This window comes from Apis mellifera, linkage group LG6, assembly GCF_003254395.2.
Source record: "Apis mellifera strain DH4 linkage group LG6, Amel_HAv3.1, whole genome shotgun sequence".
Taxonomy (NCBI): Eukaryota; Metazoa; Arthropoda; class Insecta; order Hymenoptera; family Apidae; genus Apis; species Apis mellifera.
This window is the reverse complement of record NC_037643.1, coordinates 14241003-14268668: the sequence shown is the minus strand read 5'-3', so window position 1 is coordinate 14268668 and position 27666 is coordinate 14241003. Positions and strand designations below refer to the sequence as shown.

At 34.4% G+C, this 27666-nt stretch overlaps 1 protein-coding gene and 1 long non-coding RNA gene across 4 annotated transcripts; one reads left to right on the top strand and one right to left on the bottom strand.

Annotated features, from left to right (window-relative positions):
* Positions 1–342: 342 nt before the first annotated feature.
* Positions 343–26558, bottom strand: LOC408875 (heat shock protein beta-1). Of its 2 annotated transcripts, XM_392405.7 has the most exons (4): positions 26184–26558; positions 15971–16087; positions 14623–14806; positions 343–2141 (listed from the first exon to the last, which is right to left on the bottom strand). In XM_392405.7, exons 1-4 carry the CDS (start codon positions 26369–26371, stop codon positions 1947–1949), a joined length of 684 nt encoding a protein of 227 aa, XP_392405.3. In that variant the 5' UTR covers positions 26372–26558; the 3' UTR covers positions 343–1946. The 2 variants fall into 2 exon arrangements, with proteins under 2 accessions (XP_392405.3, XP_003251576.1); XM_003251528.4 differs by lacking the exon at positions 15971–16087 and having other exon boundaries at positions 26184–26556.
* LOC113218886 lies at positions 18741–24066 on the top strand. Of its 2 annotated transcripts, XR_003304975.1 has the most exons (3): positions 18741–21438; positions 21585–22134; positions 22235–24066. It is a non-coding gene; the product is annotated as an uncharacterized LOC113218886 (long non-coding RNA). The 2 variants fall into 2 exon arrangements; XR_003304974.1 differs by having other exon boundaries at positions 18741–22134.
* Positions 26559–27666: the final 1108 nt, after the last annotated feature.

Here is a 27666-nt window from a genome sequence, read left to right as displayed (position 1 = left end):
TTATGCAATTATTAGTTTGTTATTTGTTGCATAAATTTTTATGATGATATAATTTTGAAAAATGCAAACGCATTTAACGATTAACGATTTTATAATGGTTTAACACAAATTATCTATAAATGTATATAAGAAAATCAAATATTTTGTTAATAAAGAATTCTAAATCAATAAATTGTGATAACCTATTTTATATTACTCTATAATATAAGCATATTATATCTTTATCTAAAAATTGTAATAAGAAATAATATTTCTATTTATTACAATTTTTACATAAAAAATTTTGTTAATTTTTATAAACTGAAATTAATTATACAGCTTGGACAATATAAAAAAGACGAATTAATTATCTTTAAAGTTTATTTTTATTTAAACTTTCACATTGTTCGCATTACCTTTTAAACATTATACGTATCTCGACAATAGTAAAATATTCATAAATAATAATAATAATAATCATTACAATGCTTAACATATTTTAAGCATTCTTGTGTTATAGTCTTTTAATGTAGTACACCTAAAAACTAACACATACATAAATTATTCGTTTCACAAAAGATCACTTTCCTTTTTGCGTTATGATCGCGCATCATATTCTTTTTTTCTCGACGTGGTGCACAATATTTCACAATGTTTTTTTCTACGTTGTTCGAATTTTTCACGAAGCAATCTAGATCAAGAATTATTTTTTTTTTATTTTATTTATTTATTTTTTTTTTTTTATATTAAAGGCAATGCGTGTTTTCAAAGAAAAAATATTACTTCTAAAAAGAAAGTATCATATCAAAGCGTCAAAAAGCTACTTGGTACCAAAAAGAGAATAATTTATCAAATATCTTTCATTTTCCTACCATTACACAACGTCCATGCGTCGTTTATATTATGATTATCATTATTTATGTGTATATATATATATATATATATATATGTTCGTATTTTTTTTGTTGATCATAACTTGATCTTCGAACAAATCGATTCTTTCTTTGTTATTCAGAGTTACCATCTGTCGATACAACCGTAAAAACACACATATACATATATACATACATAAAGCAATAAAAAGCTGATCGAAAAAAGAAACATTGCATATCAAATATGTATAGAATAATCTTTTTATACAAATCTCATGGATGCTGAATGTATTTATGACATCTTATATACTTCGAATAAAGAACTCGTTTTTCTAACATTTGATTATCGTTGTTTATAAATATTTTCAGGTTATGTTTTGTTTCTTAACACAAAAAACTTTAAACTTTAAAAAATATATAAATATATATGTATATATACATATAAATTTCTAAAAAAAAAAAGCTGAACATTTGATATTTATCATCCGATATAAAATCGTTAGAATATTTTGACTTGTTCGAAGGACAAAAGATGTTCGAATACACTTTCTTCTATATTCCCTTGCGGAGAAAAACTATAATTCGCAGATATATTTGGTATGTTTCGCTGCGAACCTCGCTTTTTCATTATATTTATTTTTTTCTTATAATCCAATTTCCACATCTTTTATCTCGAAATCTGAAATCTATTGGGTATTGAATCTCGATCGTTTTAATCAAGTAAAAAAAAAAAGAAAAAAGAAAAAACAAAACAAAACAAAACAAAATAAAAACAAAAATAAAAATTCGTAATGTTCCTTCGAATTAAAAAGGAAAGGGATAAATATCGCTCGATTAAATTGAACGATAAGACGGGTGTTCACAGCGAATGAAAGAACGAAAAAGAAAGAAAAAAAAAAAAGGAAAGAAACTAAACTCGAAGAAAAATTACAAAAAAAAAAAAAAAAAGAAAAAAAAATGGATTTTACGGGAATTGATGGATTCACATAGAAAAGATAGGAAGGAAGCGATCTAATGGACACGCGAATGATGGAATTTCGAAGGGGATTTTAAAAATTCGTTTTTTTCGTGCGTTCGACTGGTCGATTGGGCGATCTATTGATGCGCAATTGGGATGAGCTTCTCGCCTGTGCCAATCGCCGGAAGCGGAGCCTCGACGGTGAGCACGCCATCTTTGCTCAACGAAGACTTGATACTTTCGGGATTGGTTCCCTTGGGCAGCAGGAATTCGCGATTGTACTCTCTGTACACCGATTTACTCTCTGTCTTCTCTTCGTGTTTTGCATGGACCTGAACAAAAAAATGAAACGCTTTAGAATTATAATTTTCTACGATCGATGATTCGTATTCATAACACAATAAATTCTTATCTAATTCTTCTTCATCTTAATCTTAATAATCATTAGCAATAATTCCAGTAAAACTTTAAATAGTATAATAAAAGTACACTGAAACAAAGGAAAAAAAAAAATTTTCTTGAAATATGAAGGATGAATGATGATTTTTTTTTTTCTTTTTTATAACTTTACTTTGGTATTAAAAATATTGATAAAAAAATATTATACAATACTAGTAGTAAAATGTTTTTTGGTAGATTTACATAAAAACAAGATAGATCGATTAATATTATATTTTGAGAATGCGTCAATTTTCTTTCGTACACACAAGGGCAAGAATTCAGGTCGCCGGTTCGATTAAGTGTCCGTATTAATAAATCAGCCCAGGACAGACTCATTTCTATGATCACGCGAGCCGCATGTTAAAAACCATCGACATCGCTTTGCTTGTGGTCAGCTGATGCGATAACATTCAAAGTACAAGGGTGGCACGTACTAGCAACATATTTTATAGAAATACACACACATCGGCAAATTTCTTATCTTTTTAAAAGGTGCTCATATTTTTATCGCTTGATGATATATACCGTCGATAATTTGCATCAAACAATAACTATATAAAGATATTAGATATATTATCAATATTGTAAACGTGGAAAATAAATAAATATAAAGCAATTGATAAGTCTGTTAAAAAATATAAAAACAAAGAAAAATGTATCTAATTTGAAAGTAACAGATAATGTGCGAAATTTTAATATTCTTAATCATGATTTTCAATACTATTATCAATTTACTCTTATTTAAAAAAGTTATTAAAAAAAATAAATTTAATTTCTCACCAAGAACATTTATTAAACTATACGTGATTCATCCTTCCAGATACAAAAGAATGTATTCCCAGTTGTATTACTATTTGTACAATTCGATGGAAATATATATATATATATTGTCTTCACAACATATCAATTTTTATATAAATATTATTTCTAGAAAGTTTTTAACAAAGGAACGAAATTCAAATTTTTAGCCAATAGTGTACAATTTATGTATAATATAATAAGTACATTTTCCACCATATAACCAAAAAATATTAAATCCACGAACATTATCTTACGAAAAATCGTGCGTACGTATACGATTCCCCGTTGAATAATTCTGCACACGTGCACAGAATTCGTATAACGTCCCCAGAAACGGAAAGGGCGAGCACGAGGAGAATAAGGGTGAAATATAGAACCCGTCAAGTAATACGGATATACGGGGAAACTAGGTTATGAGAGGGAACGGCGATAAAGCCGGAATACGAGGATGTTTTACGAAGCTCATTGGCCAGGATCGGTTGGTTAGTATCTCGCGATAAAAGATGGCGTGCAAGGATAAAAGAAGGAAAGAATCTAGGAAGAAATGTAATGAGTAGAAAATGGCGGCAGAAAGACGCCACGAATTCGACCTCTAAATATCCAAATCGATATTTGTGAAATAGTTATTTCTTTTTCTTCTTTTTTCGAACTATCTCTCTCTTCGTTTCGTTGGAATGTACTCGTGAGAAAAATTGTTCATATATAATATACAATATATTCTTCATTTAAAAATCATAATCACTTTCGAGTATAGAAATATTGTAAAGGATTAACTGTCTTTGAAATTAAAGTGTCGAAGATAAAATTCTAAAAACAAAGATCAATCACTCACATCATTACGCGTCGAAATAAAAATAAATTATCCTATACATTTCTAATTTTATCGCGAGCAAAGAAAACGATCCTTTTTTTTTTTCTTTTTTTTTTATCGTGTTCAGACATAAATGACATAAATAACAACTTAAAGTTTCTTAAAGAAGTATAGAAAATTAGCAATGCAACGATAAAGCGATCGATTCACCGATAAAAATTGCAAGCAATAAGAGCAAATAAAAAGAACATTTTTCATGATGGATATTTCTAGGTCATCTCGCAATCACGTGGGAGTTACAATCGATATCAATCTTGTTGTTGTTTCCTTTAAGAAATTTCACTGTAATTTTTTGCAAAGTGTTCACTAGTGTTGAATAATTGCACAAGAAATGTTTCCATATATTTTACAAAATGTATCGATCAGTTTCAACTTTTTCGAAATACCTTCAATGTTAAAAATTATTATCCGTTAAACGATCTATTAAAAAAAGACAATAATCACGGTCGAAAGATAGATTCCAGGATTTGTATGCCACGATTCGAGAAGCGAATTGTACCACTTGTTACGATAATTCAAAGATATTTCTGCCAAGCATCCGCATTTGCAATGAGCTCACCTCGTCTGCCAACGTTTCATCATTGTTTGGCAATCGAAACGATCATCCAACGTTAACCGATATCCGTGTACACGCCTTTCGGAATACATTTCCATCCATGTTCAACATTTATTGTCTCTTCAACGATACAACACCGGACATCAATGTCGATTAACACAAAATATTAAAAATCTGAAAGCGACACGTCAACACGTTACAAATAAAAACTTTTCATCAAATTCATCTTATCTTAAACTTTCAATTGTAACAGAAAAAAGGACAATGCAAGATAAAATTGCGAAAAATAAAAATTGTTCCGTGACACACGTGCATTCACTTCTTCTCTTGCATCGAGATTACTGCCATCTCGTGGCGTACCAATTCAATTAATTTACTTTAATTTAATTCGGATGATAATATTTCTTAGAAGGTAAAAAAAATTCATCGAAAAATCGTCTAAATTTTTCTCTTCGAAACAAACTTTAACAGATTCTACCTCCTTTCTATCAAATTATCTCTAATTCCTGATTATTCCTGCATTATCGTTCGTACATTTGCATTTCTGCATTTCTACCGTACAATACGGTGCTGCTCCAAGTTTCCCCAACTTTCCTGCATCGCGTGATCCGTCACAATCTTTTTATTCGTTCGGTGTCGTGGAATACTTTTTCAGATACCATCTGAAAATATACTCAGGAGCGTACATGAGGGAATGTACCGATTTACCCTCCCACGCTCGGAAATAACTTGGCTATCGCTGTGAAACTTGATTCAAAACAGGGAAACAGAGATCGATGAATGGAATCGGCGAGACACCGACCAAATAGTGATGAAACGTTGGCAGACGAGGTGAGCTCATTGCAAATGCGCGTCTCTTGAAAAAAAGAACTTATCCATTTAATCTCGCTCGATAACGATTTCAATTGTTTAGAAACTTATAATTTAATAATATAATAATAATAATAACTGATACTCCTTATATATAAACGTATAATGTATAAATAATGAACTGTGAATGATTCAGCATTTGAGAGCATTTTTTATCAATTTAAATTTGAAAATCTTTCGAGACTTTGAATTCCGTCGAAGGAACGAACGAATCTATCAATTTATTTATTCAAATTAACCGATATAAAAAATTTTTTATAATTAATATCGATTTAATAAAATTTTTAAATTCAAGCTGGGACTAAATTTATTATTTTCGAAACGCTTCGAATCTCGCTCACGTTCGGGCGACGAACGAAAGATCGAGTTACTCGAAATCTTAGTTTTTTTTTTTTTTTTTTTTCGGCATTTCGTTCACGGTCGGTTTCGTAAAATCGGACAACTAGCTAGCTAACTAATATGCTCGAAGGCGCATATTAAAAATAGGCATTGCATCAGACGACGAGAGTCGAATATAACTGCGTTCGAGCACCAACAGCCATGCAAATATTGTGTGTCATTGTGACAGGCCGTTTCTTACGGGTTTTCGTATAAATGAATCTTATTAGCGCGTGTTACGTCACAACGATACACAAGAATCTATAATATCCCTATGTCATCGACGCATTTAGATGGAAAAGATTTATCTCGAGCAATTATCTCCCCGTGCATCATTATATCGCATTTTATATTTATAATAAGTTCGATTCTTACGACGAAGTAGAGATTTTTTTTTTTTTTTTTGATTTTATTTCCATGATTTTATTTCGATCGGTGATTAAATTTAATTAATATCGTTCTTGGAGACAAGTCCTTCATCGAGTGCGTTATGTAAATTCAATGGAATTTAAAATTGAAAAGAATGTTTTCGAGAATTTCATAACTTTTTTTTTTTAGCAAATATATAAAATAATGTATATATATTATCAAAAGTTTTGTACACACGCAAGGAAATATTATTTTTCAAAGATTCTTTCTCTCTTCTTTCGCGAAACGAATGCAATTAGTTCTCTTTAACTCGTAAATAAAAACTGGGCTGATTACCAAGGCGATCGTTTCCAAGACTCGTTCCATGATAAATAAGCCTCGATGTTCCATTTATAATATTTTCACGAGATAATTTTCTTTCGCTTCTTCTTACATTTAAAATTATTTCCTTTTCTGCCATCATTTTCTTTTTCGACGAGCAAAATTTCCATTAAATTCCTATTAATAAAACGCGAAGCGATAAGAAACGACACAGCGCCACGAAAACACTATCGTCACTTGTTTATATCGTGATGATAATTATGCAAACGCTGGACTCCCTCATCGGTCTAAATTTAACGTGCAATATATCGTCGAGTATATTGAACAACACCGATAAAACGTTAAATTATCGATCGAAAAATTTCCCCTTCCCAATCTCTCTCGGCCGATAAAAATATCAATTTTGTCGATTAATCGTTTCGAAATATAATTTGGGGGAAAAAAAAAAAAAAATACAGGTGGAGGACGCGTTCGACCGCGCCCAAGAATCTCGCGTGGGCGAGGCAGGTCAGCTGCTAGCGCTAATTGCGTTACGGGAACGAGCGTTAATGAGCTGCTGCGTTTCGCCTCTCGGCCGTGTCGGTAAGGGTAGGTAATCGTGCCGCGGCGTTCTTGGACCAGTTCAATCTGTCCGCGCGTTCCCCGCTTGCCAACGAACCAAATAACCCGGCCTTAACCTTGCGGCAAGCCGAGGCACTTTGCTCTTACTTACCAGTCTATCGAATCGAACCAGTTGTGCAACAATCTCGTTTCATCGATCGAAAATGTGAAAAATAATTGTGGAATAATCGATAATGAAAAATAATATTGAACCGAAGGAAGAACGATCGATTCTTTCGAATTTATTATCCATCGAGTCGGTATTGAAATATCATTCCAGTAAAGACTTTTTTAATCGAACCAAGAACTGGTCGAGACTGAGGGATCAACAAGAAAAAGAAAAAAAGAGAAGAGCGAATAGAGAAGAAGAGTAGAATCGCGGTTTTCTCAGTCGGTAACGGGTGAACCAGTCTGGCGCGGTTTCCCTTCCCCGTTTCTCATCCATAAGCGTGAGAGAAAAAGAAGAAGAAAAGAGAGCAAGATAGAAAGGAGAGGGCGAAAATTGTAAAGGACGCGCGATCGAGTTCGTGAAAGGCAGGATACGCGTGTAAGTGGAGCGCGTTGCGGCGATAATGCCGACCCCCTCCACCTCTTCCTTCTCCCCACTCCGCTCGAGGATTCGCTCGAAGAACTCGAGCGTCGGACGAAGATAAGCGTGAAAGCGCAGGTCTCGACGTCGATTAACCCAACCACCGCGGAAACCGAGTATTAAAATAATTCTGTAATTGGAGATTGCAACTTGTTGCACGCACACGGTCGCTTCTTCCCTGCATTTTCTTTTTGCCTTTTTTGACTCTGCCTCCCTCGCTCTCTCGCAGATCTCGCAATTAGCGCGAAAACAATTTTTTTTTTTATCAACGACCGAGATATTCGAAAGAAGGTCGGCTCGATTTTTCTTTTTTTATTTCGCGCGAGACAACTAATCGCGTTCGCTTAACTCACACTCGTTTAATATCGAGCATCTTTTAAAGTGAATAATACGTCCAAGATGATAAATAATAATTTTTCTTCGCGAGGCACAATCGCTTATATTTCAGATTAAAGTGTATTTTTATAATTGAATCTGCCTTTCGACTCGAACGAAAGTTCAAGGATAAAAGTAAGATAATTTGTACGGAATCATCGTAGAAAGGGGGAAGGGGAAAGATGCGTTGTTCCTTGGCCGGGCGGGCGGCGATATCGATCGGGACGCCAGCTCGTAAAAGAAGACGAAAACAGCGCGAAACGAAACGAAAGAAAAGGAAAGGAAAAGAAAGCGAACGAGCGAGCGAGCCGCAGGTAACTCTAGACAGAGAGGGAAACCCGGGGGAAAACGGCAGTTACGAAGGGAGACGCCAATGGATGTGGCTGGTAACTCAACTCTGCCGCGGATCTAAGCTTTCCAACACGAGGATCGTCTTACCGGATCCGTGAGGATTACGCAAAAGTGTGGCCAACCGGCTTTAACGACACTTCACAAGCGAATTATTAAGTTATATGGCGATGGATAAACTGGATCTCCCGGATGAATCTTCGATGCTTTTTGGAACGATCTTTTCCATCTCGTCGAAGAAATTTATTGATTATAAAATTTTTAACGCGAGATAAAAATATTTTTAGACATTTACCAACCATTTTTTCCATTTAAAAAATTTGAAATTACTATTTATCGCGCGAGATAAGATGGCAAAGATTTTCGAATTTTTAATATCGTTAATAAATATTATCTTTAATTGGAATATTTTGGAAATGATTTTTGATTAAAAAAAAAAATAAAAAATAATGTCGAAGCATTCTATCTATTCGCTCAATTATCGATTGTATATTTTTTCAAAAGTAATATGGATATATTTATTACTCTATCAATATTTTAAATGGATATTTGGAGAGTCGTTTCGTTCATAATTACATGATATGCAAACTTTCGCTTGTCGGAATATTTCATTTTTATCATAAAAATTTCCCAATACTTATTTTTGAGGCAAATGAAAAAAGAAACGAGTTTTACGATCGTTCGAGAAACGAAAATTTCGCAAAAATGCCAATCAACGTGACTCATAAACTAAATATAGCCGTACAAATTTTTACGATCCCACGATTTTTTTTTCCGTGAACGATACGTACAAAACAGAAGTTCAAACCTGTGTTAAAAGTTAATTAATTAACACGTCGGTAATGGCGATGGCTCCTTTCCGAGCCATCTAATGGCACACTCTCCTTGACCGAAAAAGGAACGATCGTGTTTTCTTAACAACTTCATCGGCGACTCGAATCTTCGATCAATCCTTGAAAACTATAAAAGTCGATCTTTTTGGAGAATGAATAATATAAATATATCATTTGAATTAAAATTTTATGTTATCGTTTTGTAGAATATAAATATAAATTTTAAATAAAAAAAAAAAATAAATCTGATGTACTCTTTTTGTTATACGTAATATCACTTTAAAAATCGTTAGAAAAATTTGAATTTTTTTTTTTAAATATTTTATCGCAAGCACAACGTTGACTTGCAATTTGTTCGCACGCTAAATATACCGAAACAAATGAGAAACGTAAATTCTTAATATAATTAGAAATAACTGCGATATAATAACTTGGCAATAATAGAAACGGATAACATGTTTAGCATATCGGTCTACATTTTGGCAAAAGGAAAAATACAACTTGCCAGAAACGTTACTCGAGACTCGAACGATTTAAATTTTTGTTACGATTCGTTTCGTAACGAATAATATCCTCGGACGATACGTTTTCTCGTTTCAAAACTTGTTATCAACGGAGTACATCCCCGCCGCTAAAAAAAAAAAAAAAAAAAACCTTGTACAACGAGTTTACACGAACCATCCTTCCCTCATGTCATCTCGGACAACACAATCGATAAATCATAATGAGAACAGTTTCAATCGGAACGAGTGACACCTATTTCCATTCGACACGCCACATCGAGTCCATGCGTCAAAACCGAGGTGCGTCGATAAAGATCGAAAATCGATCCGGTCTATTCTTCGTGGAAGGCGACCCAGTTGCCTGAAACGGGAAAACGCGCGTTTCGTAATCGAAGTGGCCGTCGTACACCGCCTTGTTGCTCGTTTAAATAAAACCGCTTGAACAAACCGGTCCCCGCTCCTACTTATCCCGAACCGCGCTACTTTATCGAGCGAGCGAGCATGACGTCATCCGCGCACGACGCGCGCAACGCGCTGAGATCGCATTCTTCGTCTCATCCTTCGGAACGCGGCCTTGGAACAGCCCTTTAAGGGCCGCGATATCGGGTTGAGAGACGACCTGAATTCACGCAGGACCTTGACCACTATTGAAACACCGGCCAATCTGTTTCGAGCGGGACCGGTTAAGGAAGATCGAGCCGATTCATGCCTCGTTACCGAAAACAGCATCTGCTGTTCGAGAGAGATGAGTAATGGGAGGGGATCGTGAGGTATTCGAAGCGTTTCGTTATACAATAACGTGGAACGAAACGTAGACAATTTTTTGCGCCATTTCTGATTTTTTAACGAAGAATATCTGGATCTTTATTAAAATTTTATTTATTATACGAGATATATCTTTTTTTTTTTTTTTACCGATATTTGTGTCTCGATTAAATATCGATTAAGAAAGAGAGATAGAAAGAGAGAAAGAGAGAATTACGGGAATATTAACGAGAAGAAAAAGAAAGAAGAGAAGTAAAAATTAATCACGTTGGAGTCCTTAATAACGTCGGTCCCCGTAATTGTCTCGATTCGAGGAGCGAAAAAACAGAGGGTCGAGGTTTATCAGGGGCGGCGTTTAGCGAGGAAATCAGAACATAAAGCCGTCCCTGTTCCTAAGTGTGCAATATGTATGTATATATATATATATATATACAGAATCTTTCTCCGTTACTTTGATCTTTCTTCCATTACACTCCGGCAGACCGTCGCGGTACAACGACCCTCCTCTAACGCTCATTTGCATAACGGTAGTATTCGATTTTTACGTTCCCGAGAAAGGTTGCCTATTTCGTATCGCGCGCAATGCTAAAGTCTCTTTACATATATTTTCGAAAATATACTTCTAATCCAAATTTCGACCATTCGCTACGAAATATCCTTTTTATCGCAATAATAAATAAAAAAATTACGAATAATATATTTGGAAATAAAGTGTTGAAATATTGCTCTCTCTCTCTTTCTTGAATATTTTTGCTTTGAAAATCTCAGATATCTCTTTTCTATCCTTGCTCTCTCAGTTCTATTAAATACATTTAAAAAAATATTTTTTTTTTTCGAGATTGTCTACGAGATCGAATAAATAAATTCGAGAGACTCGATCCCCATATACAGGTATAACGATACTTTTGAAATTTGTCGACGAAACGACAAAAGTGACATATTGTCAAGGAATGATAGCGCGCAGGGCGCCCACAATGGCCGAACATTATTCCAAGCCGTCGCGGCGTGACGAGCGGCGTAAACTTATTTTTGGCGCGAGTTATTTCCGTCCGGGTCGACGAGAACGCCGGCCAGAGAGGAGAAACGTTAACGCGCGCGCGCATGCGCGCAAGCCTTGGGAGAAAATTCTGGCTCCCGACTTCCTGCGCAAATTCTTCTTCTTTCGAAGCGAGCCACTATCCCCCCCACTCCATCTTCTCATCCGTCGTTATACCTTATCGACCGATGAAACGTAATCTCGCTTCTGCTTAGCATCTCGATATACGTTCCGTATGGAATTCGAATAATTGTTTGTTTGTTAAAGAATTTTTGAATTTTTTCCTCCCCGCGATATCTTTTGGAATTATATTATATCTGCTTTCGATTTCGATATGCAAGAAACGTAGGATAAAGAAACTACGGATGAAGAAACTGTGCAAAAGCGACGAGAATTTCGATCGATATTTGGACAGGAGAAATGTACACGTTGTTGCGTCGTCAAACGACTCGACTCGTTAGAAGGATAAAAGGAGACGGAAATAAAGCAATTGAGATAAAATTTATTCTTGACTCACCATCTTTCTTTCCAGAAAGGAAAAAAAATACGTTGAATTATATTATCTATCCGCTATGAATAACCGACGTTACAAAAATTCTATTCCATTTATAAACGATTCTAACAGCGTTAATTAAAATACTTATTACTTATCGATACAACTTCTTGCTGGTGAAATTTCAATATTCTTAAACGCGTATGTATGCAAATTAGAAATATGTAGATTTCAACGAAGCAATGAAAACTGGTTCAACGAAAGGCAATCATCCATCGGGTCACAAGTCGCGGTTGACTTAATTAAGAAGACGTTTTAAGTAACAAGAATTGCCCTTATTCGAGCCATCGCCGATTCAATCGGTGGAGCCGACTTCCTACCGGGAAGTGACGTAAACAGGAGCAATTAGAACGTTCCACATGGTTCATAAAGAGGCGCGAGTAAACTGGCGCGTAAAAATTCTCGGCCACTTCCTGTTCGCCGTTCTTGGCTTACGAAGAGATGGCTTCTTCGTGTCCTGCTCGCGATTTCGACCCGCCCACTAGACGCCTGCTCGTGTCGATCCGAAATATGCAGATGTCGCGGATAAACCCTCGATCAGATCCCGTCCCGGCCATACAAGGAGCCGTGATCATTTTTTTATTCCACTGGAAAATTTCTCTATCCAATTTTGATTTTTAAGAATTATATGGAGAAAGGTCTGAGAGGTTATGCGACTCTCGAAAGGGAAAAATCTACAATTTTTTTAGTTTCGAATAATTTCGAGATTTTGAAGATAAATCCTGATTCGATAATTTTTTTGATAAAAAAGGGAAACGATTTTTAATTTTTATTCCACTGGAAACTTTCTCCACCCAATTCTAATTTTTAAGAATTAGATCGAGGAAGGTCTGAGAGGTTATGTGACTCTCGAAAAATCTACAATTTTTTTAGTTTCGAATAATTTCGTGATTTTGAAGATAAATCCTGATTCGATAATTTTTTTGATAAAAAAGGGAAACGATTTTTAATTTTTATTCCTGGAAAATTTCTCCACTCAATTTTGATTTTTAAGAATTAAATCGAGGAAGGTCTGAGAGGTTATGTGACTCTCGAAAGGGAAAAATTTAGTTTCGAATAATTTCGAAATTTTGAGGTTAAATCATGAATAAATTTCATTTCGATAAAAAAGGAAGGCGATTTTTAATTTTTATTCCTGGAAAATTTCTCCACTCAATTTTGATTTTTAAGAATTAGATTGAGAAAGGTCTGAGAGGTTATGAGGTGACTCTCGAAAGGGAAAAATCTACGATTTTTTTAGTTTCGAATAATTTCGAAATTTTGAGAGTAAATCCTGATTCGATAATTTTTTCGATAAAAAAGGAAGGCAGTTTTTAATTTTTATTCCTGGAAAATTTTTCCATCCAATTCTGATTTTTAAGAATTAGATCGAGGAAGGTCTGAGAGGTTATGTGAGTCTCGAAAGGGAAAAATCTACGATTTTTTTTAGTTTCGAATAATTTCGAAATTTTGAGGGTAAATCCTGATTCGATAATTTTTTCGATAAAAAAGGAAAACGATTTTTAATTTTTATTCCTGGAAAATTTCTCCACCCAATTTTGATTTTTAAGAATTATATGGAGAAAGGTTTGAGAGATTATGTGACTTTCGAAAGGGAAGAATCTACGATTTTTTTAGTTTCGAATTTTGAAATTTTGAGGTTAAATCATGGATAAATTTCATTTCGATAAAAAAGGAAGGTGATTTTTAATCTTTATTCCACAGGAAAATTTCTCGACCCAATGTTTTTCGATTCTCAGCAGAGTTTTAAGACATTATGTAACGTCTCGAGAAGAATCTAAAAGTATAAATTTCGAAGATACAGTTTCAAAATTTCGAATGACTCATCTCTAATTTTTTAAGAAAGATCATGAAAATTTCAACAAAAAAACTTTCGTAAAATTCTAAAAAATTCTCACAATCAATCGTCCAACTTTGATCGACGCAAAAAATCAAAGTTCTGGAATGGAACGTTCTCGGAAAATAAGGAAAAGAACGAAGAGTCGTCACAGTGGCCCGTATACACGAGACAAGCCAATTGCGTAAAATAGTGGGCCAGATTCGGTGGTTGCCAAGTTGTGCAACAACTGCCATCCAAGAAAACGAAATATGCGCATACCACGATGAATCGATAACTTTTCGTTTGTCAGCCCGATCATTTCTAAATATTCGTAACAATATTGTTATGTCGATTTCGAAATTAAATATTTATCAAAAAAAAAAAAAATTAATTGAACACTGCTATCTCGTTTCGATTCGTAATCGAAAATCGCACGTCCATTAATTAAAGGAACACGAGACTCTCCCTCGCAGATTTAACACTTGACCTTTTACTGGAGAATGTTCCCGCAATTAACACGAAACTACTGCTATTTACTTTCCCAATGATTTGAAAGTCTAATTCAATTCTCTACGTTCTCTGTGTACACAATTTGAGAAATCATCGTTTTTTATCCAAGACACGAAATTATAATTAATTATTAATTATTGGAAACGAATTTATGACAAAAGATATGAAGAATTACTCTGAACAAGCTAGCTCTTCGCGTAGTGAATCAATTTTATCGTGGAGAAGAATAAAAAAAAAAAATCCCTAGAATAGGGGAAAAAGAGGAAGATACTCACCAATAGTTTGTTGTCCACGGTCTTGACAACGATCTCCTCAGGCGTGTACTGGGAGACGTCGAAACGAAGTTTCAGGCATTTGCTGTCCCCTTCGTCCTGAATGAGCGGGCTGTTCAACCCGTCGAGCCACGCCGAGTCGTGTGGGGGGCTGAGAGAACTGTTTTGAGTGCTCTGCGTTGTGGTGCTGAAAAGGTACAACAGGACGCGCGATCGTTCGATTATCGATTCAGATTCCTTCCACTCGATCGAGCGATTTAATCACTCGAATATTATATTATATTATTATTATTATTAATATTATTACGAATATACGACGTTTCGACGACGAGTGAAAAACATGTCAGAATAAAAAAAAAAAATAAATAAATAAAATAAGAAGAGAGAAAGAAAACAAGACAACAAACGATTAAAAAAAAAAAAAAAAAAAAAGACACGCCTATCAGGGGAAGAAGGGAAGATATAGTGCGAACCGAGCAGTGCACAAAGAAGTTCGAGAAGAAACGAGTATCTTACCTAAGGTTGGTAAGGTAGATTTGCGGTGCGACAAATAATAAACAGAGAGACAATGGGAAACACGACGTTGAAAGAGTGGGGGGGGAAAAAACTGGCTCACGAGATGGAGACGGCTAAAAAAGACTCTTGTGCATCTTGGTGCTCAATTTGGTTATAAATATAATAACGAGTTAGAGAGAAGAGTTAGAATAGCGTGCCACAACACTATTACAGCTCGCTTCGATTATTGAAAGCCATAACCGGTGCGCTAAACCCATTCGCCGCGAAAAAGCTTCGTGTATTATTCGTACAAACTACTTGGGTTAATTCGTTTGTCAAAACGAAGGGTTAAACTACTACTGAACAACTATGTGCCCGTTACCTTTCACTTAAGTGCTTCTTGCTGCTGGTGGCTTACGATTAGAAAGAATATTTATATGTATATACGTATATATAAGGATATACAGAGAGAGATAGAAATAAATTACACGTGGAGAGTTTCTCGATGATCTGACAAAATTTTTACCTTCGATAAGATAATAATTTTACATTTAGAATTTTTTAATATCGATATTAATTACATAATATAATATAAAAATATAAAATAAAAAAATATAAAATATATTTTGAAAAATCTTGAAATTAAAAATCTCGTGTCTAAATAATTACTCTCTCGAACTTTCGAAAGATCAGGTCATCGAGAATGGGAAAAAACAAAGACGAAAAAAAATTGTCTACCAAAAATACAGGAAGAATTGCAATTATTATTATTATATCAAGGGTTTTTGGTGGTCTTTCTTTGTATTTTTTTCTTTTTTTTTTTTTTCTGCGCTTTACACAGAAAGTGTGGCGTCACCTTTTGAAGCTGTCGAACGCGGACCGCGTTGGCGGTGCTGCAGGATCGACCTTGTCCCAACCTTCGCTCTTCGAGGTCGTCGAGGTACGGTGTTCGCTGGTGCTCGTGTGATGTCGACTTCGAGTTAGTCACCAACGTGCCAATGCAGAGAGCCAATCAGAAGGCGAGATAGAAGTCGAGCAAGGGGGGAACAGGGGATATTATTATTTTGTTAACTTCGGTGGTTAGTTTCGTTCAATTCGCAATTTTTATTCCTCCTCTTTTCAGGCAATCTTTTATTTAAATTTGCATTTTCTTTTTTTTTTTTTCTCTTTCAATTTTTTCCCGGCGTCAAACCTTGGAGAATCTCTTTTATATAATATTTTTATTAGAGTTTAGAAATTTGAAACAATTTGACAGGCAAAGAGTTAGAGTTTAGAGCAATGAAATAAAATTCAATTCAATGAATGGAAACTCGAATGTTTGGCGCCGAGAAACAGTACGTTGGAGGAGTTGTCGAAGAAGAAGGTCCATTTCCAAGGATAAAATATATACCCCCGTATATTTACACGTGAAAAGAGGCGTAAGAATAGCAGAAATTGGAGGTTACAGAACCAAGTGATTGAAAAAAAAAATCATTTACAGCGTGTCATCGCCACAGAACGATGATATTCGTTTTTTTAGAATTCGTATATATTTTTCTTTCTTTTTATTGCTTCCTCAACTTGCAAAAGCGATCTTCAAAAAGGAAAAAAAACACAATCTTTTTCTATCGAGAGATCCCCAAATTTCTCGCCATCTTCTCTATCAGAAATCAATCTTTCCAAAAAAGAATCGATACATAGTTTTTCGTACAATTCTGCTCTGAGAAGAAAGGCCAAATTTAGGAACCGCTCTGACACAACTTTTTATTAAACGCTTTACCGATTATAGGTTATATATACTGATGTTACATCACTCGGCGAATCAATAATTAGATAAGGCTAGTACCAAGTGTCCGCATCATGCCAATTATTAGCTATAAAAAGAGAGAAAAAAAGAAGAAAAAAAGAAAAATTAAAATTAAAATTTCGTAAGCCAGCAACCGATCGCGATAATCTCACGTCCCAGGAGAACCGATCTCGCGATATATTACACGCTGTAATTGGGGAGGGAGAGAGAGATAAATATATTCTCAACGCGAATATTCGTTCGTTGTAATACTTTATTGATTAAACAAAAATTGTTCGAGTTATGATCGATTTATTTTATTTAAAAAAAATTCAATCTCAATTTTGAATTAACTCGAACAATTCTTATCAATAATTCATATTAACGCTGCTGAAAGCTACATTTGAAATAAAAAACTGAACACTTTAACAACAATCTAGGACGAAGTCGAGGATCGTTGACGATCGATGCCGCACTAATCGATGTTAAATCAATTAACGTGTTATCACCGATCCAGCCTTTCGTTATTTTATACGAAAGAGGAGCAGAGCAGAGTTTCAAAAAAAATCGGGCGGCAGGAAGTGGATAACGGCGCGCCCCCCCTCGGCGAGGTCGCCGACCCCAGGCGAGAGGAGGCGATTCTAAAATAGTGCACGGCCGTCGCGGTATCGGCCGCGAAAATTAACCACCTCACCCTCGCAAAACGTGAAACGTGATATCGCGTTTTATTAGAAAGTTTTAAGAATAATAACCGCCCGGTTTTAACGATTTTCCTCCTCCTCGAGGGAACGACACGTTTACTCGGTTGAAACCCGAGTAAAAGTGTTACGATACGGTGTAGAAGATATTCTCTCGTACGATAAAAATATATCGGTTATTAAACTTTGTTAAAATTAATTGAAGTGTATATACGTATATATATAAAACAGATGATTCTTTGGAACAATTTCGTTCGAAAAATAAAGAGATTTATGGAAACGAATATATGGAATCGAGGAGGAAATGATAAAATAAAAAGAAGAAGAAAATTGGAGCAGAAAATGTCATCGTATCCTGTCACGCGACATAACGTGAGCAGTGTTTTTATTGTATACAGCAATACAAAACTTAAGGGAACTTAAAGAAATTAACGAACAACAACTCGTAAAGTATTGTATTTTTTTTTTAAATATATACGTTGAATCGAATATTCGAATTTTTCCTAAAAAAAATTAATTTGAAACGAATATAAGATTGTTAGATCCAGGTTAATAGACGAGATCAATCCATTCTAGATTTTACAATACCTCGAGTTCGCACGATTGAAAAATTAATTACATCCGTATATTACGAATCTAATGGAACTTTTTTTCCCCTCTTTGAAATTCCAAAATTTCCTTTTCTCTACATATTTCAATTCCATTCCATCTCGATTTTTAAAAAAAATCTATCGAAAATATTCGATTCGAGATATCCATTTACAACCAAAACCATCTTGAACTTTACTATGGAAACAGATTATATTCTTTAACAAAAAGAAAAATGGAAGAAATTTGCGCAAACGTTCTTTAAAGAGGAACAAAGAGATAGAGATAGAGATAGATTTTGTGTGTGTGTGTTAGATGTGTGTTAGATGTGTGTGTGTGTGTGTGTGTGTGTGTGTGTGTGTGTGTGTGTGTGTGTGTGTGTGTGTGTGTGTGTGTGTGTGTGTGTGTGTGTGTGTGTTAGATGTGTTAGATGTGTTAGATGTGTTAGATGTGTTAGATGTGTTAGGTGTGTGTGTGTGTGTGTGTGTGTGTGTGTGTGTGTGTGTGTGTGTGTGTGTGTGTGTGTGTGTGTGTGTGTGTGTGTGTGTGTGTGTGTGTGTGTGTGTGTGTGTGTGTGTGTGTGTGTGTGTGTGTGTGTGTGTGTGTGTGTGTGTGTGTGTGTGTGTGTGTGTGGTGTGTGTGTGTGTGTGTGTGTGTGTGTGTGTGTGTGTGAAATCGGCAAAAGAAGAGACGTAGAAAGAATACGAAATGAGGTTTCCTTCTGTTCGGCGGAGAGATCTCCCTTTCACACGGGATAAAAGGCAGGCGCCCCCTCCCCCCTCTCCGTATCAACAAGATCGCGACGTCAAAACGTCTTTCAAACGGGTAAAAGCGTGCAGCGAGGGGGAAAGAGCGTCGCGAGAGGAGAGGATAGGAATAGGGAAACGAACGCGGTAGAGACAACAATTATCTTAGCCAAAGGCAAAGAGAAAGGTTTCTATCTCGTCGTGGCGAGTCACGAGAGAGGTGAACCGTGACGATCTCTTTCTCGAACGCGCGGAATCGTCGAGGTGAAAAAGAAAGAAAAAAAAGTCAAGAGATTCTTTTTTTCTTTTCTCACGAACGATTCGTTTTTTGGAATAAAAAAAAGAAAATTCTGTTTTTCGTTAACTGGATTAATTGTTACGATACAATATTTGATACGACAAGTACAGTAACGATCCTAATTTCACGGTATAAAGAATATAAAGATAGGACTGAGGGACGTCGTCTAATTTATCCCTGGCAAGGATTCAATGAATGGTATTATAAATTTCGCGGTATGGTATGTAATTGTAAATGTGTTTGTACTTGGCCTAGAAAGGTGTTTGAAAAATAAATCGATCGATCGAGCGATCCCTCTCTTTGAAATCGATCGATGCAGGCAAATTTGTTGTGCTGGCGAGCGAATCCGCTCGAAAAATTTTATAACAGAAAGCCATTTTTGTGAATGGAACATTATCGAAGTATTCGTATTTTTTTCTAAGACAATAAGCAAATTTTTAAACTTAAATTTTATCCTCCCCATTTGATGAATTTTTTTAACCGTTTAATAAAATATTATCTCTTTCACTCGATCGAAGCGAAAAATTCCAAGGAGAATTATGAAGAAGATATTACTTCATGCCTCTGTACAGTCACGAAACAACGTCCTCGTTCTCTTCTTCTTAACGAGCTTCTTAACGTCACGAACGTAACTATAACCAAGTATCGCGGCAGTTATTCTCTCAAAAGAAACTCGTATATGTATATAATAGTACATATATGCACACGTGCTTCTTAGCATATGGACTGTGAAACGGTAGGCTAATCGTTTGCAAGTTTGCAACTCACCATCTCAACTATAAACAAATGTATACATAATAACTATAACAGTTTTTTTGCATGCCAATTGATCAATATTACGTTATATTTCATTTTATAGTATGAAAATTTGATTGTGATTGAAAATGAAATAAAAAAAAATACTCTTTGTGGATCCAAGTCGACCTAACCTAAATCGAAGAAGATGGTCGACAAAGTTTCGAGCATCGTAAATACAACGCAGGGAGTAACGTGTTACATGCAAGATTAAACGGAAGATTAATTCTGTGTTCGATGCTTGCACACGTGAAACGTCTTGCTATCTGTTCGATGGATCGTAGATTTCTGTGAAACGTTACGCTGAATTAATTTGATCCAGGTATCATCACTATAAATAACAGACCACTCGAATTCGCCAGAGATTCTAACAGTAATTACCATCAAAGAGGATCTTTGAAGTTTGTTCGAGCGTTTGAGAAATCGTTTGATGCGGTGTTAATTGGAATCAAAGTTTTCGCCAAGTCTTAAGAATCGTTTACGAGGATTAATTTTAATCTCACCGCGACCCATTTTCTTTTCAAATTGTCGTATAAGTAATGTGGAGCAATTACGCGAAGATGCGTGACCGTGTAAATTAATTATTTCTCCCGATCAATAATATTTCTGTTTACTTTCCATTTTCTACGTCGTATTAAATTGCTCGTTCCTTTTTTCTTTTCTATTTTAACATTTTTTCCCCCCTGATTTTTAATATCCTTTAATAAAAATAAAAAGAAAAAATATTTATCAATAAAAGAAAAACAATTGCAATTTTTCTTAAAGTTCTTCTTTTGTTTTTTTATTAGAGATTAAAATCGCATAGAAGACCATAAACCAAATAAAGCATTCTAAAAAGATAAAAAGAGGGAAAGAAATTTTGAAACGAGTAACAATATTCTCGACTGATTCATCCTCCACGCAAAGTGTAAAACATTTTCGAAAGAAGAGCGCGGGAGCATTTATTTCGAACGATACTTGTCTATTTGTGGCTAAGCCGTCCCTGAGCGCCGGTTACGTCACCACGGCCACGTGACTCGTTGAATCTCATAATGGTCCATATTCGCCTCCCACGTATCGATGCGAAACGACGATCCATCATCGATTCCGTACACCTGCTTGCTTCTTCCGATCGTTTGATCGAAAGAAATGGGTCGAAATCTGATTTTGAGATTTCCGATTTACGCTAAAACTGGGTTTAGAAAATATCGAAACACGGATACCTTTCTGAGGAAGATTCAAAAGTTTTTTTAAGAAATCTTAAAGTTTCAAGTAAATCCTTAATTAAAATTATCCAACGATTCAATATATCTTTTACTTACTCTTTATATAATGCAATTTTTCACGAACATATTTACGTTCTCCTTTGTTTAACGAGCAACGGATAACCTAACCTAAAAAAATCTTTTACATCGAAACGAAGCGAGAAGAAATTCGAGTGGAATGATTTTAAAAGTGTGTGTTTATGTTATTTATTTAAATTATTTTTATTCGCTATAAAACGATATAAATGATATATTTCGTGTTTTTATGCGTGATATTTAGATTCGATATTTCAAAAATTAGATATTTTTCTAACCGTTCAATCGTTTAAATTGTAGACACTATTTTAGGAACACACGGCTTGCAAGACTTGGTTTCCACATGCTCTCGACACTGTTTGAATGATTTATAACATTTAACCAACATAGACCTTGACGGCTAACCTTCTCCGCATTATTTTAAAAGCTTCCGATAGATTTCTGATACTTGCACGCTTCGCTTCTAAACGCCTGTATGTTAATAGTATATTTCATATTTCATGGAAACTCAAGAAAGTTGCACGAAAGTTATATTATTTCTCCTCTCATTATACACGTAAGATTATATAACACAAAATTTTTCTTTACAAAGTTGGCAATCGTGAAATATCATGAAAGCAATTGTATATCCAATTTAAATTTATTTTAATGAAAATTTTAAATCTATTTGCACGAGAATAGAATTGATGAAAATATATGATAAAAATGTATTGAATTTTTGGAAGCAAACGATTCATGCATATTCGAAACGAAACCGTACGACCATCTATATAGCTGCCATAGTACATGCCAGTGTTTTTCAACCTTTATTGACGTGATTCGAGCAACTTGCGATCTCCTTCGATGTCAGGTAAGAATTATTTTAAAAAAATCAACCAACAGTCAAATCATCTTAACAGTCATTTCATAAAAATGACAACAACGATAGAAAAATAGTAGTTCGGAAATAGTTTGCGATCCACAGGTTGGGAATCACTGGTGTATACAAAAGTTTACGCTACGCCTGGAGAGAAGCCAAACGAAAAACGCAAAAATGCAAATCTGTCTTTGTGCATGGCCACCTACCGAAGTTTGATCACCGTTTTGTGATCCGGTGGATATACATTCCGGTCGATTATGTCCATTATCCACAATTTACCGAAAATGAAACGAAAAGAAGTTGGAGAGGAACGGATTCGATACGTCGGCTGCAACGAGGTTAGAAAACTTACTGCGCAAAATATTATCGCGGGATCAACGCAAGCTCCTCACCTTTTCCACACGTTGCAATTGCAATTTAGTTCACGATTCCGAGTGGGGACACACTGCGACGTGTCATTGTCAAGGATATACATTGACGCAACAAACATGTCCTCCCTAACCTGACCAATCATCGCTTTTGCGAGAGAAGAGGATTTATTTTAACGATCTTTTAAATTCCATACGAGAGAATATACTTATATGTGAGTATACTCGAGTCATGTATTGATGTATCTTCTTCGAATAAATTTAAATTCTCCGTAGATTTAAAAATATGAAAAATGTTATTATAGAATCGAAACGCTATTGTAACGTATTACGATATATGCATGCGTAATCGACACTCGACGCAATTTATGCTCATTCTAGGTTATGTCATTTATATCACGAATCGTTTGAAGTGTTTTTTAATACCCAACGTGATTAAATTACAAATATTGTAACACGTCGTAATACAGTATCGATTGTTTTTAATGAGATTTGAAAAACTTCTCTATTAATCGGAAATGCAAAGTATAATACGGTATTGAAAGGAACGTTTTTTGCTGGGTGACGCGGTATCACCAAGTATTTAACGAGATTACAGGAAGGAACGTGTTCTTTGTCACTGCAACAAGTTGTGTTAAACGGTCACCCATTATGCAATGTAATATCGTTCGACTAATGACCGACATATGTCATTCATTTACATAATGATTGATAGATGAAAAATTATTATATATCATATCATATCAGTGTCTAACCAATTTCGTGTTTCGATAAAATTATTATTAATCTTTTAAAATAATTATAAATTTTTAAAATTGTAATTCAAATAAATAACAGTATAAAATAACTAATTTATTCAATTTATTCACAAAAGGATCTGATACAAACAAACTGAAGAATACATGCAGAATATAATGCTAAATAAGTATTTATCTTTTGATTTAATCTAATCTTGCGCAATTGAAGTCACTTTTTGAATTGGACTCGATTCGAATCTCGTTTTAACGGAAAACAGAGGATTATTTAATCGATCCGTTTTACGAGCGCATAAAATTCTTTGTTTCTTTACTTAAACACGCCTCGTCCCTTTATTTATTTGAAATTCTCCTAAAAAAAGATACTCGAATACAGAACAAATGAATGAAAGTGCGCCGACAAATAAGCAAATTTTTCGTTCGATCATCGATCGATAAATAAATAAAAATCTGAGAAAATTATGAAATTTTGCACGACGTGAACTTCGAATCTGTAGAATTTTAGTTGAGCTTTATTTTTCTGTCGATGAAATTTTTCGAACGGAGGGGAAAGAAAAAAAAAATTCCCCAAGGTGGCAAACGAGGAGGGTTCTCCAGAATTTATGTTGGAGGGTGAACAAGCACGACCCCGCTGTAATTCCTGAACCTTCTCTTCGAGGTAGAAAATTCGGAGGTTCAAAACGAATGAAAGATCTTAAATCTTTGGAATCGTTATATAAATTTTATTCGTTAATTTTAATTTTATATTTCACAAGAAGGGAGAATTGAGTTGAATCCTGGAAAATCGTATTGTAAAAAAAGAAAAAATTTTTCGAAGAATCTGTGGATAATAAATTTAGAACAACGATTCTATAATTAGTAGTTTCATCGCATAGCGAGCCACGATATCCAAGATCGAACAGGCCTCCTATTAAAATAACACGACTGTTAGCTTTTGCGGTGTTGGCATGCAAAAACCGTGGCATATGGCACGCACTCGTTTCATCCGTCCATCGAATTGCACCTTCGAAAAAATTTTCGACAAATATATATATATTAAATTTTCCAAAAAATTCAAACAGCAACAATATTATTTACATTTCGAGAAATAAAAATGCTGTAACGAATGATTTAATCGAAATTAATTGTAATTTTAATACAATATAAATGATATATTCAATAAATAAATTTAATAAACAAATATAATAATAATAATTTATCACCTTTAATTGAGAAACAAAGATTCTAATTAGAATAATCTTTGTTTAACTTGGCTCGAAATTGGAGATTGGAAATGTTACGTAGAAGTATTCAGATTACTGTGCTCAAGGACACGGAGCGCCTTACGGATCTTCGAGAAGGCGTGCATCGAGAGAGAGAGAGAGAGGGAGCAGGTGCAAATTTTCGTCAGACGGTATCGTTTGTTTTTCGTTTACCCCCTGGGCGAGAAAGGCACGCCGAGAGGGCTCTCCTCGCCCGTTGTTCGTTACGAACGCTACTGACGAAGTCTCTATAAATAGCGGGTGCGTTACTGAAATACGTGAAACGAATATACATATATATATGTGTATACGTATGCATTCACAAAAAAAGAAAAAAAAGTTAACGTCGCGACTTTAACTTGCCAATGATCAAAGATAAAAGCACTCTTTTTTTCATTATTTCATCGTAATAAATATCGTTGCAAATTGCAGCTACGTTTTATCTCGTGAGAAAAATTCTTTATCGTGTAGTTTGTTTGATATTTTGTTCAGTTTAGTTGCAATAATATAAAATCAATCTGAAATTTAAAATTTATATTAAAAAACTTCGAGAAATATTCATATGCGTATGTAATATAACATTGGAATAATTTTTTATTGCATATTATATAGCATCATCATTATAGAAATCGATTCCAAGAATTTTTTTTCAATTATCGGAATATTAATGATCAATGATTACCTTATACATATACCACTCTGTGTAATTCAGGTAACGCGAATGCAGTGTTATGCTAATTTGTGCTAAAAATCAACACTCGTTGTGCAACCGAGCAAACATCGATTCACAAAAAAAAAATTAAATGGCGGATATTGTTGCGCCTCCTCTAGCATGGGACCAATGTTTGTGATTTTATGTTAATCGATTTGAAATGATTGGTCGATTAATTTCAGTATATTAGTGAGCGAATGTCCCTCCGTGTTATGAAATTTAGTTACCATGGCTTATTATAATTTCCTGATCGGTGATAAAATTGATTTTATCAGCTGGCTTGGAAAACAACTTCGCGCCTCAATCGATCAGACGATTTGAACTCGTATTTATAACGATAATAATTCACGGGAAACTTGTTACATGTACGTATTCTTATTATAAAAGTGCAGCATCGATCGATCATTATTTATTATTTGTCCAACGAGTAAATATTTAATCGTGAAAACGCAAGAGATAAAAAAATGAGAATAAACGTCATTAGAAAAAAATAAAAATGTTTTTTTTGCAGCGTTGATATATACTTATTTAATTTCACGACCATCAATCATCTTTAACCATGTTAATTATGACGAATTTCTTGAGCATATGCTAAATTATACTAGAAAGAACATTTATATTCGTGTTATAATTTATTTTCGTATTTATAAGTGTTAGGACTATGTAAACAAAAGATTCTATAATCCCATAGATGTAAACGGAAATGTAAGACATTTAAATTTCGAAATTTCTGTTTAATTTTCAATCTTGTATTTACAATTCACAACTTTGTTTCGTATCATTTCTTTTGAAAATTGTAAATATTCCATTTTATGCTTCAAATAATATTTATTATTATGAAAGAGATGAAAACAATTCGATTTCGGAAATTCATCAAAATCCAGGAGCAAAAGAGTAATTGTATCGGTCGTGCGCGTGTTAAAAGGTTAGGTGCGTCTCGACAACAACGCCGGTAGCAACATACCTGGTAGTACTCTTAAAGAAGTTGTTGCTTTCGCGATTCATCAATTCGCTTCTGAATCGTGACATCTCGTCCTCCATCTTTCTCATCTCGGCGTCGAAGCGTTCCCGTATGTTGGAAAATTCGGTGTCTATTACGCTGAAGTCACCGAGCTTGATAGGAATATTACGCTTGATACCACTGTCAGCCATGATTTTTCTATAAGTCACACTTGTGTTTCCTTACACCAAAAGCCACTGAAAATGATGTACGAGCTCGTATATATCAATAAGAAGCACTGCTATCGCGAACGAATTTGATTATTACAAATATCGTTTTCGATCACGTACAACCGTACAACACGATGTCTCGCCTAAGAATGAGCGCGGCTCACCGAATCCTCCTTAAATAGTCGCGATTGTCGCGACGCTGTCCCTCAACTGCTCGTGGGAGTTCGTTATTGCTCGGTATTTTCCGGAAACGCTCGGTTTCGTGCACGCGGTCCAAACCGAGAACGAAATTTCACGAAGTTTAAATCATATTCGAAGAAAATTTGTTCGATACGATTTTTCCAAATAATAAAAAACATTATAAATCAGATTTACTTATAAGATATATCATTTTCTATTTTTTTCAAAATTATTGGTAGAGAAATAAGATAATAAAATGTATAGATTTTATCTTATCATCAATTATTCTTACTTAAATAATGAAATAAATATAAAGTTTTATATTTTAAGTTTTATATTTTATTATACACATAGCGCACAATGTTTCTTAATAAATATGATCTAACAATAAAAAGTATCAGTGGGCGATTATATTATGATTCCTTACTCGAATTATCTGTTATATTGTGTTTTACATGAAAGATGATGACTAATACATGATCATATGATCATTTCCTTATTGATTGTCTTTAACTCGAAGATGTGCATACATGTGTGGACAGAAGATTTGATTTCGGTATCAAATTTCGAAAAATTTCATTTCCTCCTCATTATGTAAAAATACTTGTACAAAAAAATTTATTATGCATGCAATTCTTTCTAGAAGGATCAACTTTTTTTTTTTAATAAAAAAATTTTTTAAAAAATTCGAATTTTTACATCGCTAATAAAATGCTAGGTTTATTATTAATGAAAAATATTCACGGGATAATCCTTTTTACACGATATTAATTGAACGATTAGATTACACGGTGAATCAAGGATATTTTTAAATCAACACTGCTCGTGAAAATATCAAGATGTCAATTATCATGTCGACCCGATTATGCAGATTTGTCCTCTGGTAAATTTATCTTAATCTTTAATAATTGCTATATTTAACGACGATTATATTTATATTAAATTGAACTCGAAAAAAAAATATTAGCCCAAACGCTACTAATTTAAGAGAGAAATTATTTTAAATTAAATTAAAAGACAAATTGAAGAACCATCGTTATGAATGAACTATATCGATTATTATTATTATTATTCTTCGACACGAGTGAGTACAAAAT